The sequence below is a fragment of the Camarhynchus parvulus genome, chromosome 8 (assembly GCF_901933205.1).
Source record: "Camarhynchus parvulus chromosome 8, STF_HiC, whole genome shotgun sequence".
NCBI lineage: Eukaryota > Metazoa > Chordata > Aves > Passeriformes > Thraupidae > Camarhynchus > Camarhynchus parvulus.
This window is the reverse complement of record NC_044578.1, coordinates 2,059,748-2,078,909: the sequence shown is the minus strand read 5'-3', so window position 1 is coordinate 2,078,909 and position 19,162 is coordinate 2,059,748. Positions and strand designations below refer to the sequence as shown.

Genomic DNA, 19,162 nt, shown 5'->3' with positions numbered 1-19,162 from the left:
TCCCATCCATCCCTGCCCTCCGAGAGTGGGAACCATTCCCTCTTCCATTGCCACTTGTCCAGAGTCCCTCTCCAGCTCTCCCGGGGCCCCGTTAGGCACTGCACAGAACTCTGAGGTCCCCCTGGATCGTTCCCTCCTCCCGGAGCAGCCCGCACCGCTCGCGGCCCGGCCCCATCCCCGGCCATGGCGGAGCGCTCCTGAGGCGCTCCCGGTTCCCGCCCCGCGCACGCGCAGAGCCCGGCCGGAAGGCGCCGCGCAGGCGGAAGCGCGCGCGCTGGCCCGAGCCCGGTGAGAGCTCGCGAGCGGCACCGGCTGAGGGGAGCCCGGGACGGAGCGGGGGCTGAGCCGGGAGGGGAGGTGAGGGGGCTGTGCCTGACGGGGCTGAGGGCGCTCAGGGGGCTCAGGGGGCTGTGGGATGCCGAGGGTGACGGCGGTCGGTGGGGGCTGAGGGCAGTCAGGGGGCTCAGGGGGCTGTGGGGTGAGCCGGCTGCGGGTGCTGAGGACTTGCGGGCTGAGGGGGCTGAAAGGCTGAGGGGGGTGAGGGAGAGCGGGTCGAGGATTCTGTGGGGGCTGTGGGGACTGAAAGGCTGAGGGGGGTGAGGGAGAACTGGTCGAGGATGCTGAGGGGGCTGAGGGGTTGAAGGAGAGAGGGTCGAGGATTCTAAGGGGGGCGAAGGAGAGAGGGTCGAGGATTCTAAGGGGGGCGAAGGAGAGAGGGTCGAGGATTCTAAGGGGGGCGAAGGAGAGAGGGTCGAGGATTCTAGGGGGGCTGAAAGGCTGAGGGGGGTGAGGGAGAGCGGGTCGAGGATTCTGAGTGGGCTGAAAGGCTGAGGGGTTGAAGGAGAGAGGGTCGAGGATTCTAAGGGGGGCGAAGGAGAGAGGGTCGAGGATTCTAAGGGGGGCGAAGGAGAGAGGGTCGAGGATTCTGAGGGCGCTGAGGGGCAGCGGGGTCCGCTGGTGGCCGGGGCCAGCCCGGGTGGGCTCGCAGCTCGGCCCGGTGCGAGTCCCGCAGCGCCAGCCCGCCCTGGGGGCTCTGAGGAGGCCGGGCAGAGCAGGGAGGTGAGAGGAGGAATAAAGGCGTCTCCTGACAGGGATTAGGGAAACAGCAGGGTTGTAGACAGGTATTGCTGTAACAGATTAAATTCCTCATTCAGTGTGTGAGTTTTTCAGCTGCTGAAATGTGTGCTGACACCTCTTTTAAAAGAAGTTCTATTCAGGCCCGTGCATCTATGGCTGAGTTCTGTCAGCTTCCCTGGGCCAGGGCTGGGTGGTTGGTACTGGTGTTATTTATCTGAATCTTCATTGCAGGCAGTGTGGAAGGATAGCGGGTTTTTTTGGTTTTTTTTTAGCTGTGATTTTCACCTCATGCTTACAGGTGGGATCTTGAGATCACCTGATCAGGTGTTGCACATCCAGGGGAAGGTGAAAAGTTTGGGATTGACCAAACTGGCTTTATCATCCCCTAAAAATTTCCTGACCTTGTTACCCACAGGATACCAAGAATTAAGAGTTCTAGGCTTTAGATTCTAATAAAAGCATGGCTTTTTGTTATTGATAGTATGGGATAGTTATTAAAGGTGAAAAATAAATAGGAAAGAATATTTTAAGGGCCGCTTTTGAGAGCAGAGAAAGAAATTCAATATCCCAGAAAACAATTGTTATTCCAAATGTAGGGAATGGCAAAAGTAAATGAGTGAAACAGAGATGGGGGAGTCTGTAGGTGAGGCTGGTGCTGTGTAATAATTAAGAAGATGTAATTAATTAATATTGTGGTGAGATAGAAAAGAAGGACAGATGTATCTTTTATTTAGATAAAAGTGCCTCCTCTGTGGCTTAGGCACAGGTGAAAACATGCCTGTCATCAGTGTTCACCTTCCTACCTATAGATGGAGATCTGCTGCCACAGATTTATATTATTAATTAACTTCTTTTTTCCCCTTGGTGGTGGTGTTGGGTCACACCTTTCTATGCATAGTAGATAAATATGGCTGGAGTTGGAGGAGAATAACTTAAACATGCCTTAGATGTTGCATATGTGTAACTAAAACAGCAGCTCAGTGCTTCAGTAGCAAGTGTATTAACTCACTTAAATCAAGTGATGCCTTTTCTGCAAGGAAAGTCTGTGGCAGTTGTACCCTTCAAGATTGGAGTAGTTTTTTCCTCACTTTTTTCCTAGTTCAGACTAAAATTTTTCTGATTCTTTGGGTCAAAGTTTGTATATTCTATAGTTAGTTGTTTTAGATTTTTTTAAGATTTTTTGTTTTGCATAGGGCAACATAATAATCTTCCTGTTTCTTGGTTTCTGTGTTTCACACAGCCTTTAATTTGACAGACCTGGCAATATTTCTTACTTTTACTGGATCCTTAGTGTGTTGAAATGAGCTTGGTGGGACGTTGGCCCTATTGCTTTTTGGGGGTGGAAGGATGGAGAATAATGTATCCTGACACCAATTAACTTCTAAATAACTTTTATCTTGTTTAAACCAGCAGTGGTGCCTAGACCAGGTGTGCACTTTGCATAATCTGTGGTGCTCTTAGCTGAGGAGAGAAGTGACATTAACTTAACACTGGGGCACTGACTCGCTTTTTAACCCCTGTGCTTGTGAATGATCCAGTGAGTTGTTAATGCGGGGGCTGTTCAGCGGGGAGGGCTGGGCACAGGAGCTGGCTGTGCTGTGGCAGTGGCTCTCTGTGTCCCCAGGTTAATAACGCAGTGAGTTGCTAATATTCAGCAGGGAGGGCTGGGCACAGGAGCTGGCTGTGCTGTGGCAGTGGCCCTGCTGTGTCCCCAGGAGCGTGGCCGCCATGGAGAAGTGGAGCCTGATGACAGTGACGGTGCTGCTGGCGCTCACCGTGCGCTGGGCCGTGTCCCTGGGCTCCTACTCAGGTAAGGCACTGCCCAGGCTGCAGCAGCCCCAGGGAGAGGGAGCATGGGCTTGGCACAAATGGAAAGGAATGGTATTTATTGCTTATTTATTTTACTGCTGTTTATATAAAATCATACATAGGAAGCAATGTGTTATTTCAACTGTTGTTATATTTAAGTTCCTCTTGATTTCCCTGAGAATTCCTTTTCCTTATTTTGTGAAGCATGCCACGATTAACATTACAATTTGGAGCAGAACACTGGAAAAAACCACCTCAACTTTTTTTTTTTTGAATGGTTCTGATGATCATTAATGTTTTAGGATCAATATCTGGCTGTTTCCCCCTATGCCTTTATTTGCAGAATATTGCAGTCCACTTGTACATTTGCCTCATATTGTCTTTTAAATTCTGTAGCAGATATGACCTTATTATTTATATTTTTATTTAGCTTACATGTAGCTAATGCTGGTGCTAATGAAGACAGTGCAGAGGTGACATGGAGTGAGCAATGACTCTGCCTTGTAGCTGTACCTCCTTAAGCTTGTTTACAGCAGGAGCCAGAGCTGCATTCTGGTAATGGATGAGTTTTTCTCCTCCTCATGTCAGAAGGCTTGCAAAGAATTAGCAAGTTCCTTTCCAAGCCTCCCAGTTCCATTCCCACACTTGGAATAAGCTTGCACAAGGCTTGCTCTCTGCACATTTAAAAAAAGGTAAAAAATGAACCAATACTTTCAATCCTCATCAGCCCAAAGAATCACAAGTCAAATTCTACTGTTTTTTTTTTTGAGGCAATGGGTAGCCCCATCCCTGTGCTGCTCAGGAGCATTCTGGTGATTTTTAACTGGTAATTCTGGGCTTCATTTATTTGAAGAATTTGCTTGAAGCTGAACTGCATTTCCAATTGTTTTGGTTTGAGTTTGCTTTCTCAAAATGCCATTTCTGAGAGGTCTGTAGGTAACTGAGGTTTTCACCCATTTCTAGGCAGGAAGGCAGGAAACACCCTGGCTTCAGGCACACATTGAATTTCTCTTGCAGTGCAAGAGGATTTATTTAGAATTCTGTTGCTAACTAGATTTTTGTAAGTTGATTTAATTTCATACCAATCAAGATTGTGGAAGAGAGTCTAAAATAAAGCCTGAGCTAAAATAACAATTTTTAAATCTTATTTCCTCCCCAGTGCTGATGTAACTGCTTTTGGAATAGGAAAAGCTGAATCTGATCCAGTCCAGCAAATTATTAAAGCTTAACTTTGAGCATTGGCTGGCTGTAAAAAGGCAAACCCCAGTGTTAGAGCCGTCAAGCACATAAATCCACTGGGATTATTTTTTTCCTCTTCATCTTCCTGCAGATGTGATAAACTTTTAATTCCACCCTCATTTTCTGTAACCCTTGGATCTCTGTCTCATTCCCACCCTGTTCTTTGCCATCAGCTTGCTTTTGGATCTGCCTCTGAAATTCAATGAAGAAGCAGAAACTAATACCTGATTTTGAAAAGTTACCATTAGTGATGGCCTGGTCTTGGAGAATTACCAAGGAAAAATTTGGTTTCATAGGTTAATGCCTAATTTTTTAATGCATTGCCACATTCTGCTCAATACAGGTATTGAGAGGCAACTTCAGACACTTAAAATTCTATTCCCAGGTTAACAATAAAACTAAATCAGATCACTACTTTTAAGGTATTTGTGAGCCTTTTAAAATAAAATATTCCTGCTTTATTAATTTTTAACTTAGTTTGTCTGTGTACTTGGTGCTTTCTGTGGATGGAAGCTAAATGTGCATTGTCAAACTAACTGATTAGTACTTGGCTTTTAATAATCAAACCTTTGGATTAAACTCTTTTGATCATTCTGAAGCCAATTAATTTTTTTCATCCATTTTCCCCCTCAAGATTGAGAAATTGATACACACACAAACACTCTAAAATTTGGACAATGTATATTTTGTATTTCAGTAATTCAAATATCTATTTTGCATTTCAGTAATCCAGTGGCAGATTCTTTGTTCCACTGGATTTAGAGCTACAGAATTGACACTGATGAAACTCCAGTGACTTCACTTATTTGGGAAATTTTAATCTGAATGTGTGAGAGTGGAGATAATCTGCTCTCTCTACCACCAGGAAGAAATTAGCAGAGATAAGAGGTCTTTTGCACTTTCTGGGAATAAATTGCACATTGCTGAGCTTGTGGGATTCCCACAAACATAGATCATGGGTGAAACCACAGATGGCTTTCCTATATTTTAAAGAACCTCTTAAATCTCTGTCTGGCTCATGTCAATATTTCACTGGGAGCACAATCAGTCTGGTTTCTGTTCTCAATGAGCAGGTTAATAGAAGTAAATAAACTGTGGGAAGATGCTTTGCATGCTGCCATTATCACAGTTAGGCTTCCATCGAGGGGAATATTTGACATCTGAAGTATTTGCATTGATGAATCTTTCTTTTCCATGAAAATAGCAAATAATGTTATTATAATGCTATTAATAGTCAGGTACCATGCCATGGCTGAAACAAGTGAGAATATTGACAATTATCACACGCCAAGGGAGTGCAGCAGCTCCCACAGAATCACTGTAACATGTCCATTATGTGCATTTTCCTAGTTCAGGGAAAGTACCACATTTTTCATCTGCACTTGGAAATGATTTTTTTTGTCAGATGAGGAAGCAGTTCTTCACAGCAGAGTATCTTGATAAATGCTCATTGCAGAAATCTCCAGAAAGCCAAAAGAACACACATCTTTTTTTTTCTCTCTGTTAGACTGCATGATGAGGTCTCTATTTGGTCTCAACATAGAGGGATGGAGAATAAAATTAGTAATTAATATGCAATACATAACTGGGGGAAAGCAATCTATAAACCAAATAATGTCCTGAATGCTGTGTCCTCTCCTTTTAGGGGCAGGAAAACCACCCATGTATGGAGACTACGAGGCTCAGAGGCACTGGCAAGAGATCACCTACAACCTACCCATCAGGCAGTGGTAGGTGCTGCTTACAGAGGGAGAATGGGGGAAATCCTGCTCGTGTTTGACACCTCTGAGTTCATTGTTTGCTTCCATGATCCATGAGATTTTTCAATGTGGGAATTCTGGATTCTAGATTTAAGTGTAGCGAGCTTTGTTTGTGCAGATCATGTAAAACAGAAGGAGAATTATTATAACTATTTTGGTTTTGCATTATTCCTAATACTCTTTAGAGTAAAAATTTAGTCCATATATGTGCTACAACTCAAATTGGAATATGTTGGAATTCCAACTCACCTTCCAGCAAGGACGGGGGTGTTTTGGGTGTGTGGTGTAATTTTTCCCTGGCTGTCTGGTGGGGAACAGACTAATCTGACAAAATAGAAAATTAATTCACTTGTGTTCTGTAAATACATGTGAACTCTGCAGATGGCTCTGTGTAGTGACCTCAGATCATCCTGTTGGACAAAAATGAGGAAATAGGAACTGTTTTTTCCTGGGATATCCAAACCCTGAGTGTGCTGGAGTTGGGATAAGAGGTGTTACATAATAATGGAGTTGGCAGCTTTGATCCACTCTGCTACACTGAGTTGTATCTCCTTAAAATGAGGAGGTGTAGCAGCCAATATCCCCAGGCATTCCCAGGGGCCAGATCAGACCCTGCTGCAGGCTGGCTTTGCCTGAGGGGCTGCCAGGTGGGCACCTTGGCCTTGTATTTGCTCTCTGGTTCTGTAATTGATGTAGTTTTATATTGATAATTGAAGGGTTTTTGGGGTTGGGTCTGCTGTGGGAATTGAATCTCTAACACAGCAAAGTGGGTGTTTGGAACAGCACATCTTGGCTGATGTGCAAGGGATTGCATTCTAGAATTTAAATATTTCTGGTTTATATTATTCTGTGAAGTCCTTCAGGAACATCCTTTTTTATTCTACTGTTAATTAAAACTCTGAAAGCTTCCTTACTAAACATTACTGGATACATAAGGGTTGTTTTTCTTTTTTTTTTTTATAATTGAAAACTTTATGGAAGGTAAAATGAAAAAATAAACCCCTAAAACTGGCAAGTGCCCTGAAAGTTGCAAACTGTGACATTCTGCATGAAGAATCTGCACTGCCTTGGCAGGAGCAATCTTGAATTGTAGGATAAGAGGCAGAGATGCAACTCAAAGAAATGTGATTTATCATCTGTTCAGAAGACATTTCAGGCAGCTCATAAAGAATTCAAGAAATATCATTTACTATTATAAATGTCAAAAATTGGCTGCATTTGAGGAGAGGAAGTGGAAGAGCCAAGAGCCTGCCCCGTGGCAGTGGGAGCAGCCAGGCAGTGTCACTGGGAGGTGGGAAGGGGCTGCTCCTCATTGCTGGAACCTCTCCTTGGACAAACCCCTCTGATCTCATTTGGAAGGGGTGACTTCCTTTTGACTGCTGCCATAGAAATCCTGACGCAACATAATCCCAAATGGGAAAATCCTTTTCCTTCTTTCACGTGGTCCACCTGGGTTTGGAGGTAGAACCAGGAGTTTTTCTCTCCACTGAAGTGAGCTTTAGCAGCTATTTGAACTCTGCATCACTTTTGCTGTTATTTTGTTGCTTGAGACTTATTTAATGTGCAGTAGAATTAGGCAGGTAGAGATGTTGCCACCTTTTATTTTGGATTTGGAATGCATTTAATATTCAGTCTTTTCCTTGGGTCAAAACCAAGCTGGAAATGTAGTCTTTAAATTGAACTTTATTTTTTTTAGGTACTTCAATACAAGTGACAACAACCTGCTGTACTGGGGCCTGGATTACCCACCTCTCACTGCCTATCACAGTTTTGTGTGTGCTTACATGTAAGTTCAGTGTTTGAAATCCTGTGTTACATTTTTCTTTCTGGGTATTCAGCTTTCCCTACGAGCCACTGCTGGATCTGGGATGCCCAGGGGAAAGTGCTGTAGGAACAGGGGGCATTGCCTGGGAAAGCTCTCGTGTGTGCAGAGCCCAAGTGACATTTGATGAGTGGATATCATGTAAATAGAATTCTGTTATTGGAATACTTTTTCCACAAGGGCTTTGCTGCTGTTGGAATGAGACTTATGGAATAAGAATGTAGGTTAAAGTGCACAGGCACAGCTATGTGGGGCATCTATGTGAACTGTAAATGGTTTATATTTAATACTTAAGCATGAAAGGTATTTACAATTGTTTTTTTTTAAAGTCCCTGGAACCAGACTGGAGGTGGTTATCTTGTCCTAATAAATATTGTATTCCATTTTTACTGTTTCCAAAGGTTATTTTTTTTTAATTGTGAAACAGTCTATAGTGTAAACTGATCTAGTGGTGAGGAAAAGCTTTCATTGATCACTATTGCTCTCTGAAATATTTCTTCTCATTCATCTTAATTCTTGGAATCTGCTCCTGTCTGTGTCATCTTTATTGCTGCAAGGAGTGTAAAGGGAAATGAGAACTGTCTGCATTTTGATGTGTCTGTACTTTGTTTTACAGTGCAAAGTTAATAAATCCTGATTGGGTTGCTCTGCACACATCTCGGGGCTATGAGAGCCAGCCCCATAAGTTATTTATGCGTACAACAGGTAGGAAGATTATATTTCCTTGGGATCATCCTGCACATTTGTCTTGCTTACTAATTCAGCATGTTTAATATGCAGCTTCTCTCTCTTTACTGGTTTATTCTCAGGTTTTTAATTGGGTCCATTTGCAGGTCCATTTCTGAGCCAGGTTCCTGCATTATTTCCTCTTCTGCTATCATTTGTGACCTGATAAATATAAAATATAGAAACAAGTTTTCAACCCAATTAATTAATTAAAAACTCTAAAACACAACTACTCTTTGTAGCACAGACCCACTTTTTAATTTTGAAAACTATTCTTGTTTTCCCTTCTATTCTAATAAATAGTCTTTTGTTTTTAGCTTAACTTCATTTTTATTGTAAAATTATTTTACATGTAGCCTGGCTTTTCCTGACTTAATCTCTGGAGATATCAGAGATCTTCATTAGGAGCTGATCTCAAAGGCAGAGATATTTGATATTACTGTGAGCAAAAAAGTAAAAATTTGTTTTACTACTTGTATTCTAAATTTGTTTTCCACCATTTGATTATTTTGAACTGCAAACAAGTGCAGAAGAAGATTTGTACCATAATTTAGTAACTGCGGCAGTAGGACAGCAAACAATGTGACCAGTGAACTCTTGTTTCTTGTTACTATTTTCTTTAATTTGAAATGTCTTTTGCTTTTTCTAACACAAAATGCTTTTTGATTGCAACAGCAGAATTTGTTGTTCATCAATAGCTTCTCTGTACCTCACAAACCTCTCAGTCTGCTCTCTGGTAATTGATTGAATTGAAAAAAAATAAAAATCACTAGTATTTAATTACCCTTGAAATGGTCTTTATTAATTTTGAAATCAACTCTCTTGACACAACACTGATGGATCTGGAGAGCTGATAAACACTTTTTAACAGGGGCCATTAGAGGAGTGCATTAAAATAATTCAGGGTAGTCAATGGCAGCTTTATTTTAAGCTTCAGTGTATTTGTTTTGCTAACACCTTGGTTATATTTGTTTAGTTGTGGCTTAAGCTGGCAAAACCATTCACCCCTGGATAACTGAAATGTTTCAACATCTCCTTTGCCTCTTGGAGCCACTGCACATTTGCTGGAAGTGGTTTGTAGAAATAATCTGAGGTTTTTAGGACAACTGAAGAAGAATTCACCTGCTGGATATTCCCTGGGCAGGGGATCTTGCTGGCTCTGTTTTCTTGTCCCCTCTCACAAATCCTTGCTGTAGGCAGGTGATGAAAGCCAAATCCCTGCTCTCAGTCCCTTTATCCCCATCACTGGTAATTCCCACAGAGACTGGCATAATCTGGGGTTTGTTCCCTGTGCCCCAGCCTCTCTGTGCTGCCCCACAACCTGGGTCCAGCAGGGCTGGTTTCTCGGGGCCATTCCCGAATGCCTGCCCTGCCTGTGGCATGTCAGGAACTAGAGAGTGACTGAGGCTGTGCCAGGAGCCAGGACAGCTGAACACGTGGAAGCAGCAGCTTTGGGACATCAGAAATGAGCCTGAGAAATATTAACAAGATCAAATTCTGTAGACCTGGTTCTTTTTGTCCTTTGAAGTGGAACTGCCCAGTTTATTTCTGCTATTTTGATGTTTATTTGCCTGTGGTTTTTCCTTGCCTCCTCCTTGTGGGAGGATTCTAATGGAAAGTTAATCTTTATTTTTCAGTGTTTGTTGCTGATCTGCTGGTTTATATCCCTGCAGTTATTTTATATTGTTTTTCCTTGAAAGAAACATCTGCTAAAAAAAAGGCAAGTACCTGGTGTGTGTAAATTAAACAAAGAAAACACTGTTAGAACAGAGTAGAAGTGTAACACTGGTTAATTAACACCTAGAACACCCTGATGGCTTCCCTATAAAACTGATGGCAACCACTATAGCTCATATCGTAGGCTTTTCACTTTAAAACATTAAAAACCCTTTATTTTATCTTACAGCAATTATTTTAATGCTTTTAATAACAAGATTTTTCATTAATGTATTACTTGAGTAGTAAAAGAAAACCCCAAAAAATATTTGTGGTGTGGGAGGGGTAGGATTTGTGCTTTGTCTTGAACACTCCTTACAGTAGATTTTGGAATAACAAGTCTGCTGATTTTTGGAGTGGTTTAACATAGGTGTAGGTGATCTTTGAGCTATTGTAAAAGACAGGCAATATTCAATATTTTCTAATTTATGGCAAATCTTTATCCTTTTTTGTTAATGGCAAATGATTACTTGTAGAGACTTAAGATTCCCGCCTATAGGATGCACCATGGAGGGGCACATTTTTGTACTGGAGCAGTTCCTCTGTCTAATGTCTAATTTTGGACTAATTATTTTTCCCCTCTCCTTTTTGATTCTTGCCAGGTTTCCAGTGCTCTCTGCATCCTGCTTTACCCAGGCCTCATCCTTATTGACCATGGGCACTTCCAGTATCCTTGTTCTGCATGGAAATGAATTCTGTTTATGGGATTACTGCTCCTTAGCACTTGGTAGCTGAGCATGGGGTGGCTGTGGTGTACAAAGTCATCTGGGGGGTTCTGCCCACCCCAAACAGAGATATCAAAGGAAGCTGCAAGTCTGAAACATATTGGAGATAAAAATTATTGATATTGGCACAAATCAATCCCAACATGAATATCATTCTTGCCATGCCTCCAGCTGATCTCCCTGTCAGTCACTTCACTGCAGGCAGCATCAGTGGGGTTGTGACAGGGAGGAGAGTGATGGGCTGTGCTCCTGTGATTTGTGTGTGCACAGGGAATCCCCTTAGATCTTCCCAGGGTGGCGGAGCAGTGGCAGGTGGAGCTGTGTGAAATGTTCAGGGCTGTAAAACCTCCCCTTCTGCCTTGGCTGCGCAGCTCAGGGAGGTGAGTTCAGGGCTGGCTGGTGCCACTTCCACAGGGGCTCTTTGTTAATGACAATCCTGCTTTTATACTGGTTTTGTACAGGGGCAGCCCAGTGCTGTCAGTTCACCCTGTGCTGGAGCTGCAGCAGCTGCTGCTGAGGCAGGGATTTCCTGATTTCCTGCACATTGCTGTGCCAGCCCTGCCACTCTGCTGTGAGCAATGCCGCCCTCTGAGCAGCTCCAGCAAGGCAGGGATTGCTTTCCCTGGGCTGCTGCAGGATCAGGGCCTCTGTGTGAGTTTGCTGATGTGAAATCAATGAAGTGTCAAATACACCTGGTGATGTGGAGTGGGAAATGTGAGTGGGCTGAGAGCTCCGTGGGCAAGCTGGATGTGTTGTCACAGCTGCTTAGGTTGACAGAGGGAAAACAAAATATTGTGACATTTCTGACAATACAAGAAATACAAGGGATGGAGTGGCAGGACAGGAGGGAATGGCTTCCCACTGCCAGAGGGTGGGTTTGGATTGGATATTAGGGAGAAATTCCTCCCTGGGAGGGTGGGCAGGCCCTGGCACAGGTGCCCAAAGGAGCTGTGGCTGCCCCTGGCAGTGTCCAAGGCCAGGTTGGAGCAGCCTGGGACAGTGGAAGGTGTCCCTGCCATGGCAGGGGATGGCACTGGATGGGCTTTAAGGTCCCTTTCAGTTCAAACCAGTCTGGGATTCTGTGTTTACTGTTTTTTCTCAGTTTTTCAAAAAACAAGTAAAAACCAAAGCTTTTGTTACAGTTTACAAAAATTATAAAACTTTGTTGCAGTTTAATAGTAAGTGTAGCTTGGTCTCTTCAAAATCTCCTGAGCCTGGGAAGCTCTTTTCAAAGTCACAAGGCAGTAACATTGTTTTAGCAACTATTTCTCATTGTTTGAGCAGTATTAGCAGTCAGGGAACTGGTCATGGGTGAGGGTGCCTTGTGTGTGTAACAGAATCACAAACCCTTCAGAAATCCTTGAAGGAAATTATACATAATTTAAACACTGATGGATTTGAATATTCTGCACTATCTTGTGGGAGCTGGGGGGGAAAGCTTGTGAGAGCTTTATCATGACTCATGTAAATACCAAGAAGGAAATGTTGCTTGTTGCAGAGAACTGTCACTGCCACCAAAAGCTGGGTTGGCTGAATGCATGTGTAATTACACGTGTCATTAACACACACAGAATTTGCCCTCAGATTTGCCTGGGCAAGCTCTGAATCAAACTTTGGAAATATAAAAATGACACTTTCAATGGAAGTAATTATTTTATCTTTGGGGGAACATAGTCACAATTGGCAACATGTTCTTAAAACTAACTTGGCAAAACTCATTTTACAAGCCATTTCTGCTTTCCCCCAGGGCATTAATTGCTGCTTTCCAGAAGTGAGATGTGTATCTTGTCCTTGACATAAAAAACCATATACAACTCAGTGAGCCTCGGCTTGGCCCTGTGGGCTGTCCTTTGTTTGTCCCATGACTGGGACCTCCTGGGCTCCATGGCATTTTGCTTGGCCTTAAACTATAAGCAAATGGAGCTCTACCATTCCCTGCCCTTTTTTTGCTATTTACTTGGAAAGTGCTTCAAGAAGGGACTGAAAGGAAAGGGGTAAGTGGGTTTAAAGTGTTTTATCTTCCCCAGGAATCAGCCTGGAATGGGGAATGGGGTTGTCCTTGTGTGCAGCTGGGCATTCCTGGGTTCATTTCTGTGGGAATGAGCTGTGTGAGGTGTTGCTGTCCTGCAGGATTGCAGCCTGGCAGGATTTGTGGCAGCACTGCTCCTGCTGTGCTGATGTGCTGTGCTGTTGCAGGTTGGTGCTCTTGGCCAAACTGGCAGGGACAGTGCTGGTGTCCTTCGCTGCCTGCTGGCTCCCCTTCAGCACCGACGTGGAACAAATCATGCAAGTACTCAGAAGACTCTTTCCCATTGACAGAGGCTTGTTTGAGGCATGCATGTTTTCTTCTCCCACCCACTGCCCTGTCCTGTATTCTTAGATCCCTGGAGAAACCTTCAGACTGACCTTTAGGATTTCATGGGGGAGACACAGCGCGGGGCGAGTAACTCGAGACGGCTTCTTCAGCAGTCCTTTCTTGCCAGTTATTTAATCCAGTGTTTAACCCCAGCTCAGCTGGCATCTTCCAGGATATTATACCAGGAGACAACACTTATCCCATCATCAAACCCATACTTCAATCCATACATTTTTCCATTGAAATAGATTCCGTAGTAATTGACAGTGTCAGAAGATGTAACCTTGAAAGTCAATGGCTTTGGCCTCTTGGGTTCTGCTCCCCTCTTTTCAGTGGGATTAATTAATTTTTAAAAATAATTTTTAAATGATGTTTTAGATACAGCCTAGAACTTCCTTTCTGACTCACCTTGTGCAGTTTCCACAATATTTTCCAAAAGTTTTAGGCCACTTCTGCTTTTGGTTTTGCTCTTGGTGTGGACACGCCCATGCTGAAGGTGCTGAGCCTTAATCCAGTCACTCAATTCCTCATTTACTGAATGGCAATGCCAGAGGAATTTGGGATAAAAGGAAGAGTTCTTATGTCCAAATGGCAATGCCACAGGAATTTGGGATAAAAGAAAAGGTTCCCAGGTCACAGGGAGTTGCTGCTGTTTTAACTGGGGCATGAGTCAATATTACACTTTTTACAGCAGATTCTCAATTTCAGGCTTAACCTAGAAAATGAAGCATTGAATTTCCAGGTTGCCACAAGGATTAAAGCAAATTCTCACATAGTTTGATTAATCTTAATTATTCTTTGAAACTTTTTCAGATGTAAATAATATCACAAGTGGCATTTTTCCCCCCTTAAAGTTAGTGCTGATGTACCAAAGGCAGTGGAGGTGTTCTTGGTGTATTCTCTGCTGGCTTATTTAAAAAACCCCAACGAACACCAAACAACCTCTCCAGAACACCCCCAAAAAAACAAATTACCCTTTTCCTTGAGAATTATTTGGAATTTATAAAGGAATCATTTTGCTCAGCACACCTTTTATTGAGTACCAAGTTTAAAAAGAAAATCTTTAAATGACAATAAGCAACGAGTCTGAAAGAGCTGGAGGATTTTAGTCTAATATTAGCCCAAATATTTTCTGAGCTGCTCAGGGCAGTGACTTGCTGGATGCTGATGGAGATAAAATGAGAATTTGTCCACGTAAGCAGCGCTCAGTAACTTGGCCTGGGGTGTGACAGGTTGTGTGCAGCTCCCATTTGCAGCCAGGGTGTGCCAGTTCCCATTTGCAGCCTGGGAACACTTGCTGGTGGCTGGAAATTCAGCCTGGCTGTGAGGAGGAGTTGCTGGTGCTGCCAGGGCTGTGCTCCCCGGAATCCCCGGCAGATTCCGGGCGCTGGCAGCGGGGACCGAGGGGCTCAGTTGCTGCTGGGAGTTGTGTCTACACAGCTGTGCCTCCAGCAGCTGTCTGGGGATGAGTTTCACCAGCAGGAGAGCTGCAGTTACAAATTTAATTTTGAAAGTGATCCTAGCACAAGTGCTAATGTCTTTAGACTTCTTGATTTATTGGGGTTAACTCTGTCAGTGCTAGCAGGCAGCGAGCACAGGCAGGTAGGGAGGAAACAGCACAGAGGGAGAAAGGATTGACATGGGCCAGGGTTTACCCAGGGACAGTTTCACAGCCTTACTCCACAAAATGTCTGCTCTCATGGGTTAAGTTGTTGTCTCTTGTGCTGAAGAACTGTTTCTCACTTATTTTAGAGCCTGTTTTAATTTGGTCTCTTGAAAAATTCCATTTTTGAAGAGCACAATCATCCCCAGTACATCTGAGAATGTGATGTACTCCTGCAAGTGTTCCTTGCACTCATGGCAGAAACCCAACAATCCCCACCTCCCAAGCCCCATTGTTCCCACAAACATGAGTGTAATTAGATATAATTATCACTGATTGCCTTTTCATTTCCTTCCAGGATAAAGTAGCCAATATTTGGTGCAGTCTAAGTGTCCTTATAAAGATAAAGAATGTAATATCTCCTCGAACTCAGCTAAAACTCAGGTAAGACATAACTGGAGTGCCTTAGGTAGTTTTTATCTGCAGTATTTTTTGCAAGAGGAGTAAATTTTCTCAAATTGTATTCTTTCCTATACTGTATTTTTCAGTACAAGTCATGATGGAGAAATACTGGGAATATTTATGACTGGAAAATTCCCTGCTTATTTATATAGTGATTTAAGCTGCTTGGTTAAAACTGAGTTAAGATTTGCAAATTCAAAGAATTCAAATATCTTTCAACACTCTTAAAAGTCAGAGCTCCCAGTTCTCTTGACTCAGTGAAGAATTCAGGTCTGGCTCTGCAGAGAGAAGTGTTAATGGCTCTAGTCACTCATGTATTAAAACTGTTTTTCTTCCCCAATCCTTTAGTTTTGCTGTAACATTCCTGAGCCTGCTCCCTGCCTGTATCAAGCTCACTGTCCAGCCTTCCCTGCGAGGGTTTAAATTTGCCTTGGTGAGTGTTTGCTGTTCACTGCTCCTTGTTCTGTATCCACCACGAGCACTGGAGGGCAGCCAGCAGTGCCAACAGCACTTGTGCAGGGCACAGAGGGTGGGAGCCATCAAATGCTGAAGGAATTGGTTAAAAAGTGTTTTACTTCCTCAAATCCAGGGCTCTGACCTGGCCTTTAAACCCAGACTTGTTCCTTAGGCTCAGTTTTCTTTATTTAACTCTGTATTTTTATTATCTTTCTCAGAAGAGCCTTTGGAAGATTCCACACACATTTAAACCTCATATAGAATTGGGATTTCTCCTCTTTTTGTTTGGTTTGCAAAGTGCCAGTTTTTCTTCCTTCACTGGCTGCAAAATTGCATTAAAAATTCCCCAAATGGACATTGTGAGCTCATGAGTGGTTTGAAAATAAAATGATTCCATTTTCCAAAATGTTTGCCTTCTCTTAGTCACATCATTGAATTGAAGCACATTGCCATGACTCCTGTGCAAAAACTCAGTTCTCCTTGAAATCAAAATTAGATGGAGCTGGGTCCAACTTTCAGAGTTACAAGATGATTTCTCTTTTTAATTTTATTACAACATTACCTAAAACTAACATTTATCCTAAGAACAGGTTGGTTTGACACGTTTTTATTTGGTGGGGGAATAAAAAGACAATTTGTTTACGTTTTCTGTTGACTGGTCATGACAAGGAGCAAAATTTCATGTCAAAAATGGGGTAATTCTTACCAGGAGTGGGATTTGCCAGTGCCTGTGTGTGGGAATGTTGTGATTCCTTGCTCTTGTCTGGGAAGCTGAGCAAGACTGAGGCTCTACCTGAAGGACTTTGTGACTAATTCTGGATAAAGTTCCAAACAAGGAACTTTGTGAGGGTGGCACAGGAGCTGCTCTGGGTGCTTGGGGTTTGCACTGCAGGAAATGCGGCAGTTAATTGTAAAACTCAGCTCATTTAGCTGCTGCCCCACGCAGAGCCTGCACCTGCAGCCACCAAAGCAGAGCTTTGCTTGGCAGTCCCAGGCTGACACACCTCTGCTCTCTCTCCTAAGGTCAGCTGTGCCTTGTCATTTTTCCTGTTCTCCTTTCAAGTCCATGAAAAATCTATTCTTCTTGTGTCAGTGTAAGTAAATAATTTTTCTGTGGATAAAATTTCATCTTTTCCTCATCTTCTTATTGCACGCTGCTTTCACTTGCCAATAGATCAGATTTTAACAACTCTGCACATTTGCTTTTCTGCATCACTTGCAAATGAAGGTGTGTGAGTACAGCCAGGCTGGTGTGTCCTTTGAGTGCTGCCTGTGGGGACAGTCACCAGCCCTGCTGTTCCCTGGGGATATCCTACAGGGACTGGGAGTGCTGTCTGATTAGGGAATGGTTGATTTCTCTTTTTCTTCCTCTCATTCTAGCCCAGTCTGCTTAATCATAAATGAAATCCCCTTCATGGCCACATGGTTTCTACTTGTGTCAACTTTCAGGTGAGTTGGAAAAAGTGTTAACAGAGCTGGAGAGACACTGGGACAAGGGATGGAGGGACAGGACACAGGGAATGGTTCCCACTGCCAGAGGGCAGGGATGGATGGGATTTTGGGGAGGAATTGTTTCCTGGGAGGGTGGAGAAGCCCTGGCACAGGGTGCCCAGAACAGCTGTGGCTGCCCCTGGATCCCTGGCAGTGCCCAAGGCCAGGCTGGAGCAGGATGAGCTTAAGGTCTCTTCCAACCCAAACCCATCTGTGAAAACCCTGTTCTGCCCCAGTCCTGGTAAGGAGGAATTATTTACTGGTTTTCCCTCCTCTCCCTGCATGCTGTGACTGCCCTGGGGCTCTACTGGCCCCACCCCAGCCTGCTGCCCCTGCTGCTGAAGGACGAGCTGCTGCTGCCCTACGCCGTCACCACGCCCGCCTTCCTGGCCGTGTGCCTGGCCTCCTTCTCCATCCTGGAGAAGACCTCAGCCGAGGACCTACAGCTCAAGGCCTTTTCCCTTTCCCTCAAGGGTTATGTGTCCTGGTTTAAGTCCTTTCCCAGGATTGTCAGGAGCCTGGTAAGCAAGTTTTATTCCTTTGCCTCTTCCTTGCAGCTTTTCCCAGCACTGAAGTACCAGTGCAGGGGGGGCTGTCCCTTTTTTTGTGCCACGTTGGGAGCGTGCAGAGCACCCAGCAGTGAGGTGGCAGCTGAGCTGTCTGAGGTGTTCATCACTCGTTGTGTTGCAGTTCCTGCTGTCCCTGGCCCTGATGGGAGTGCTGTCAGTGCTCAGTGCTGCCGTGCCTCCTCCCCAGCGCCTGCCCGATCTGTTCCCCCTGGCCGTGGCCGTGGTGTCTTGCCTGCACTTCCTGCTCTTCCTGCTGTACTTTAATGTGGTGATTCTCTGGGACTCCAAGAATAGAGGGCAGAAGAAAATCAGTTAATGAAGCTGAAGCTGCAGGACTGAGAGTGCTCGGTGAGAGGTGCCAGCACTGCAGAGGAACCTGTGTGTGATGGACACAACTCGAGGAAAGCCAGGAAAAACCTTTTGCTTATTTAAACACAAAACAATCAAAGACTGTTTTAAAGGAGAAATATTTTGAAGAGCATTGGGAATGGGATTTGATTTGTTTTCTTTGGAAGTGTCATACTTTTGTTACCATTTGTAAACCTAAAATGCTTAATAAAGGACCAAATTTTGAATTAATGCTAAAATACTGTATTAGCAAAAGCAGCATGAAGTTTTCTCCTTTCCCAGCATAAAAAGCCCAAGGAAGTAGTGCAGGTGAAGTGTAAACTCGTGTTTATTCAGCACTGAAGTTGTGGTGGTGAGTTGCTTTATGACACAAACCTGGTTTGTGGCATCAGTCACTGTCCCCCTTTGCTGGGGGCTCTAAAACTGCTGCAAATCTCTTTAACAGGACTGAAAAGCCAAAACTTTTGGTTCTACTGCAATAAAAGCTGAGGTGCTGCAGTGCAGTTTGAAGATACCCAAACCCCTTATTAAATTGCACAGCAATTTGCAGATGTAAACTGAACTCAACTCTGCAATTTCTCCCTGGGCACAGCTCAGCCTCCAAAGCCAATAATTCAGAAAATACAAATTGATTGAGTAATTATAAACATAACAAAGCATGGAGGAAGAAAATAAATCATAAAGCAATTTAGGGTTGTATAGTTTAATTAGGAGTCAGTCTACCCTTTTTTCTGGATCTATATATAAATATAAAAGAAGCCCCCCCTTGTTTAAAGGCTTCCCCTGTCACATTCCAGGCTGTCACTGCCCTCGGCCTCAGTGTGTGAATCAGCTGTTCTGGGAACTCCCAGCTGGGCCAGTTCTGAGCCCTGGCACTGCAGTCCCACAAGCTCAGTGTATTTGTGCACTTTTTTCCAGGCTTATTTGTTGTGGAAAAAATACCCCCAGGCAACACTGCCCCCCTGGCAGCTCAGAGAGAATGGAAAAGGGGCTCTGGAGTAGG

At 43.9% G+C, this 19,162-nt stretch overlaps 1 protein-coding gene across 2 annotated transcripts; it reads left to right on the top strand.

The window, feature by feature from the left end:
• Positions 1–260: 260 nt before the first annotated feature.
• ALG6 (ALG6 alpha-1,3-glucosyltransferase) lies at positions 261–18,371 on the top strand. 2 transcript variants are annotated; one of them, XM_030953454.1, is made up of 15 exons: positions 261–288; positions 2,733–2,887; positions 5,771–5,855; positions 7,582–7,671; positions 8,324–8,412; positions 10,071–10,153; positions 10,752–10,816; positions 12,683–12,868; positions 13,071–13,206; positions 15,192–15,277; positions 15,644–15,728; positions 16,775–16,845; positions 17,132–17,200; positions 17,565–17,763; positions 17,933–18,371. In XM_030953454.1, exons 2-15 carry the CDS (start codon positions 2,806–2,808, stop codon positions 18,125–18,127), a joined length of 1,521 nt encoding a protein of 506 aa, XP_030809314.1. In that variant the 5' UTR covers positions 261–288; positions 2,733–2,805; the 3' UTR covers positions 18,128–18,371. The 2 variants fall into 2 exon arrangements, with proteins under 2 accessions (XP_030809314.1, XP_030809315.1); XM_030953455.1 differs by lacking the exon at positions 261–288 and adding an exon at positions 297–357 and having other exon boundaries at positions 2,793–2,887.
• The last annotated feature ends 791 nt before the right edge of the window (positions 18,372–19,162 follow it).

Bases quoted from the DNA above. Each gene is read 5' to 3' on its own strand.
- ALG6 (XM_030953454.1), top strand. From the start codon at position 2,806: ATGGAGAAGTGGAGCCTGATGACAGTGACGGTGCTGCTGGCGCTCACC. The intron at 12,869-13,070 runs GTAAGTGGGTTT...GTGCTGTTGCAG, and splicing joins AAGGGACTGAAAGGAAAGGG to GTTGGTGCTCTTGGCCAAAC. The intron at 13,207-15,191 runs GCATGCATGTTT...ATTTCCTTCCAG, and splicing joins TTGACAGAGGCTTGTTTGAG to GATAAAGTAGCCAATATTTG.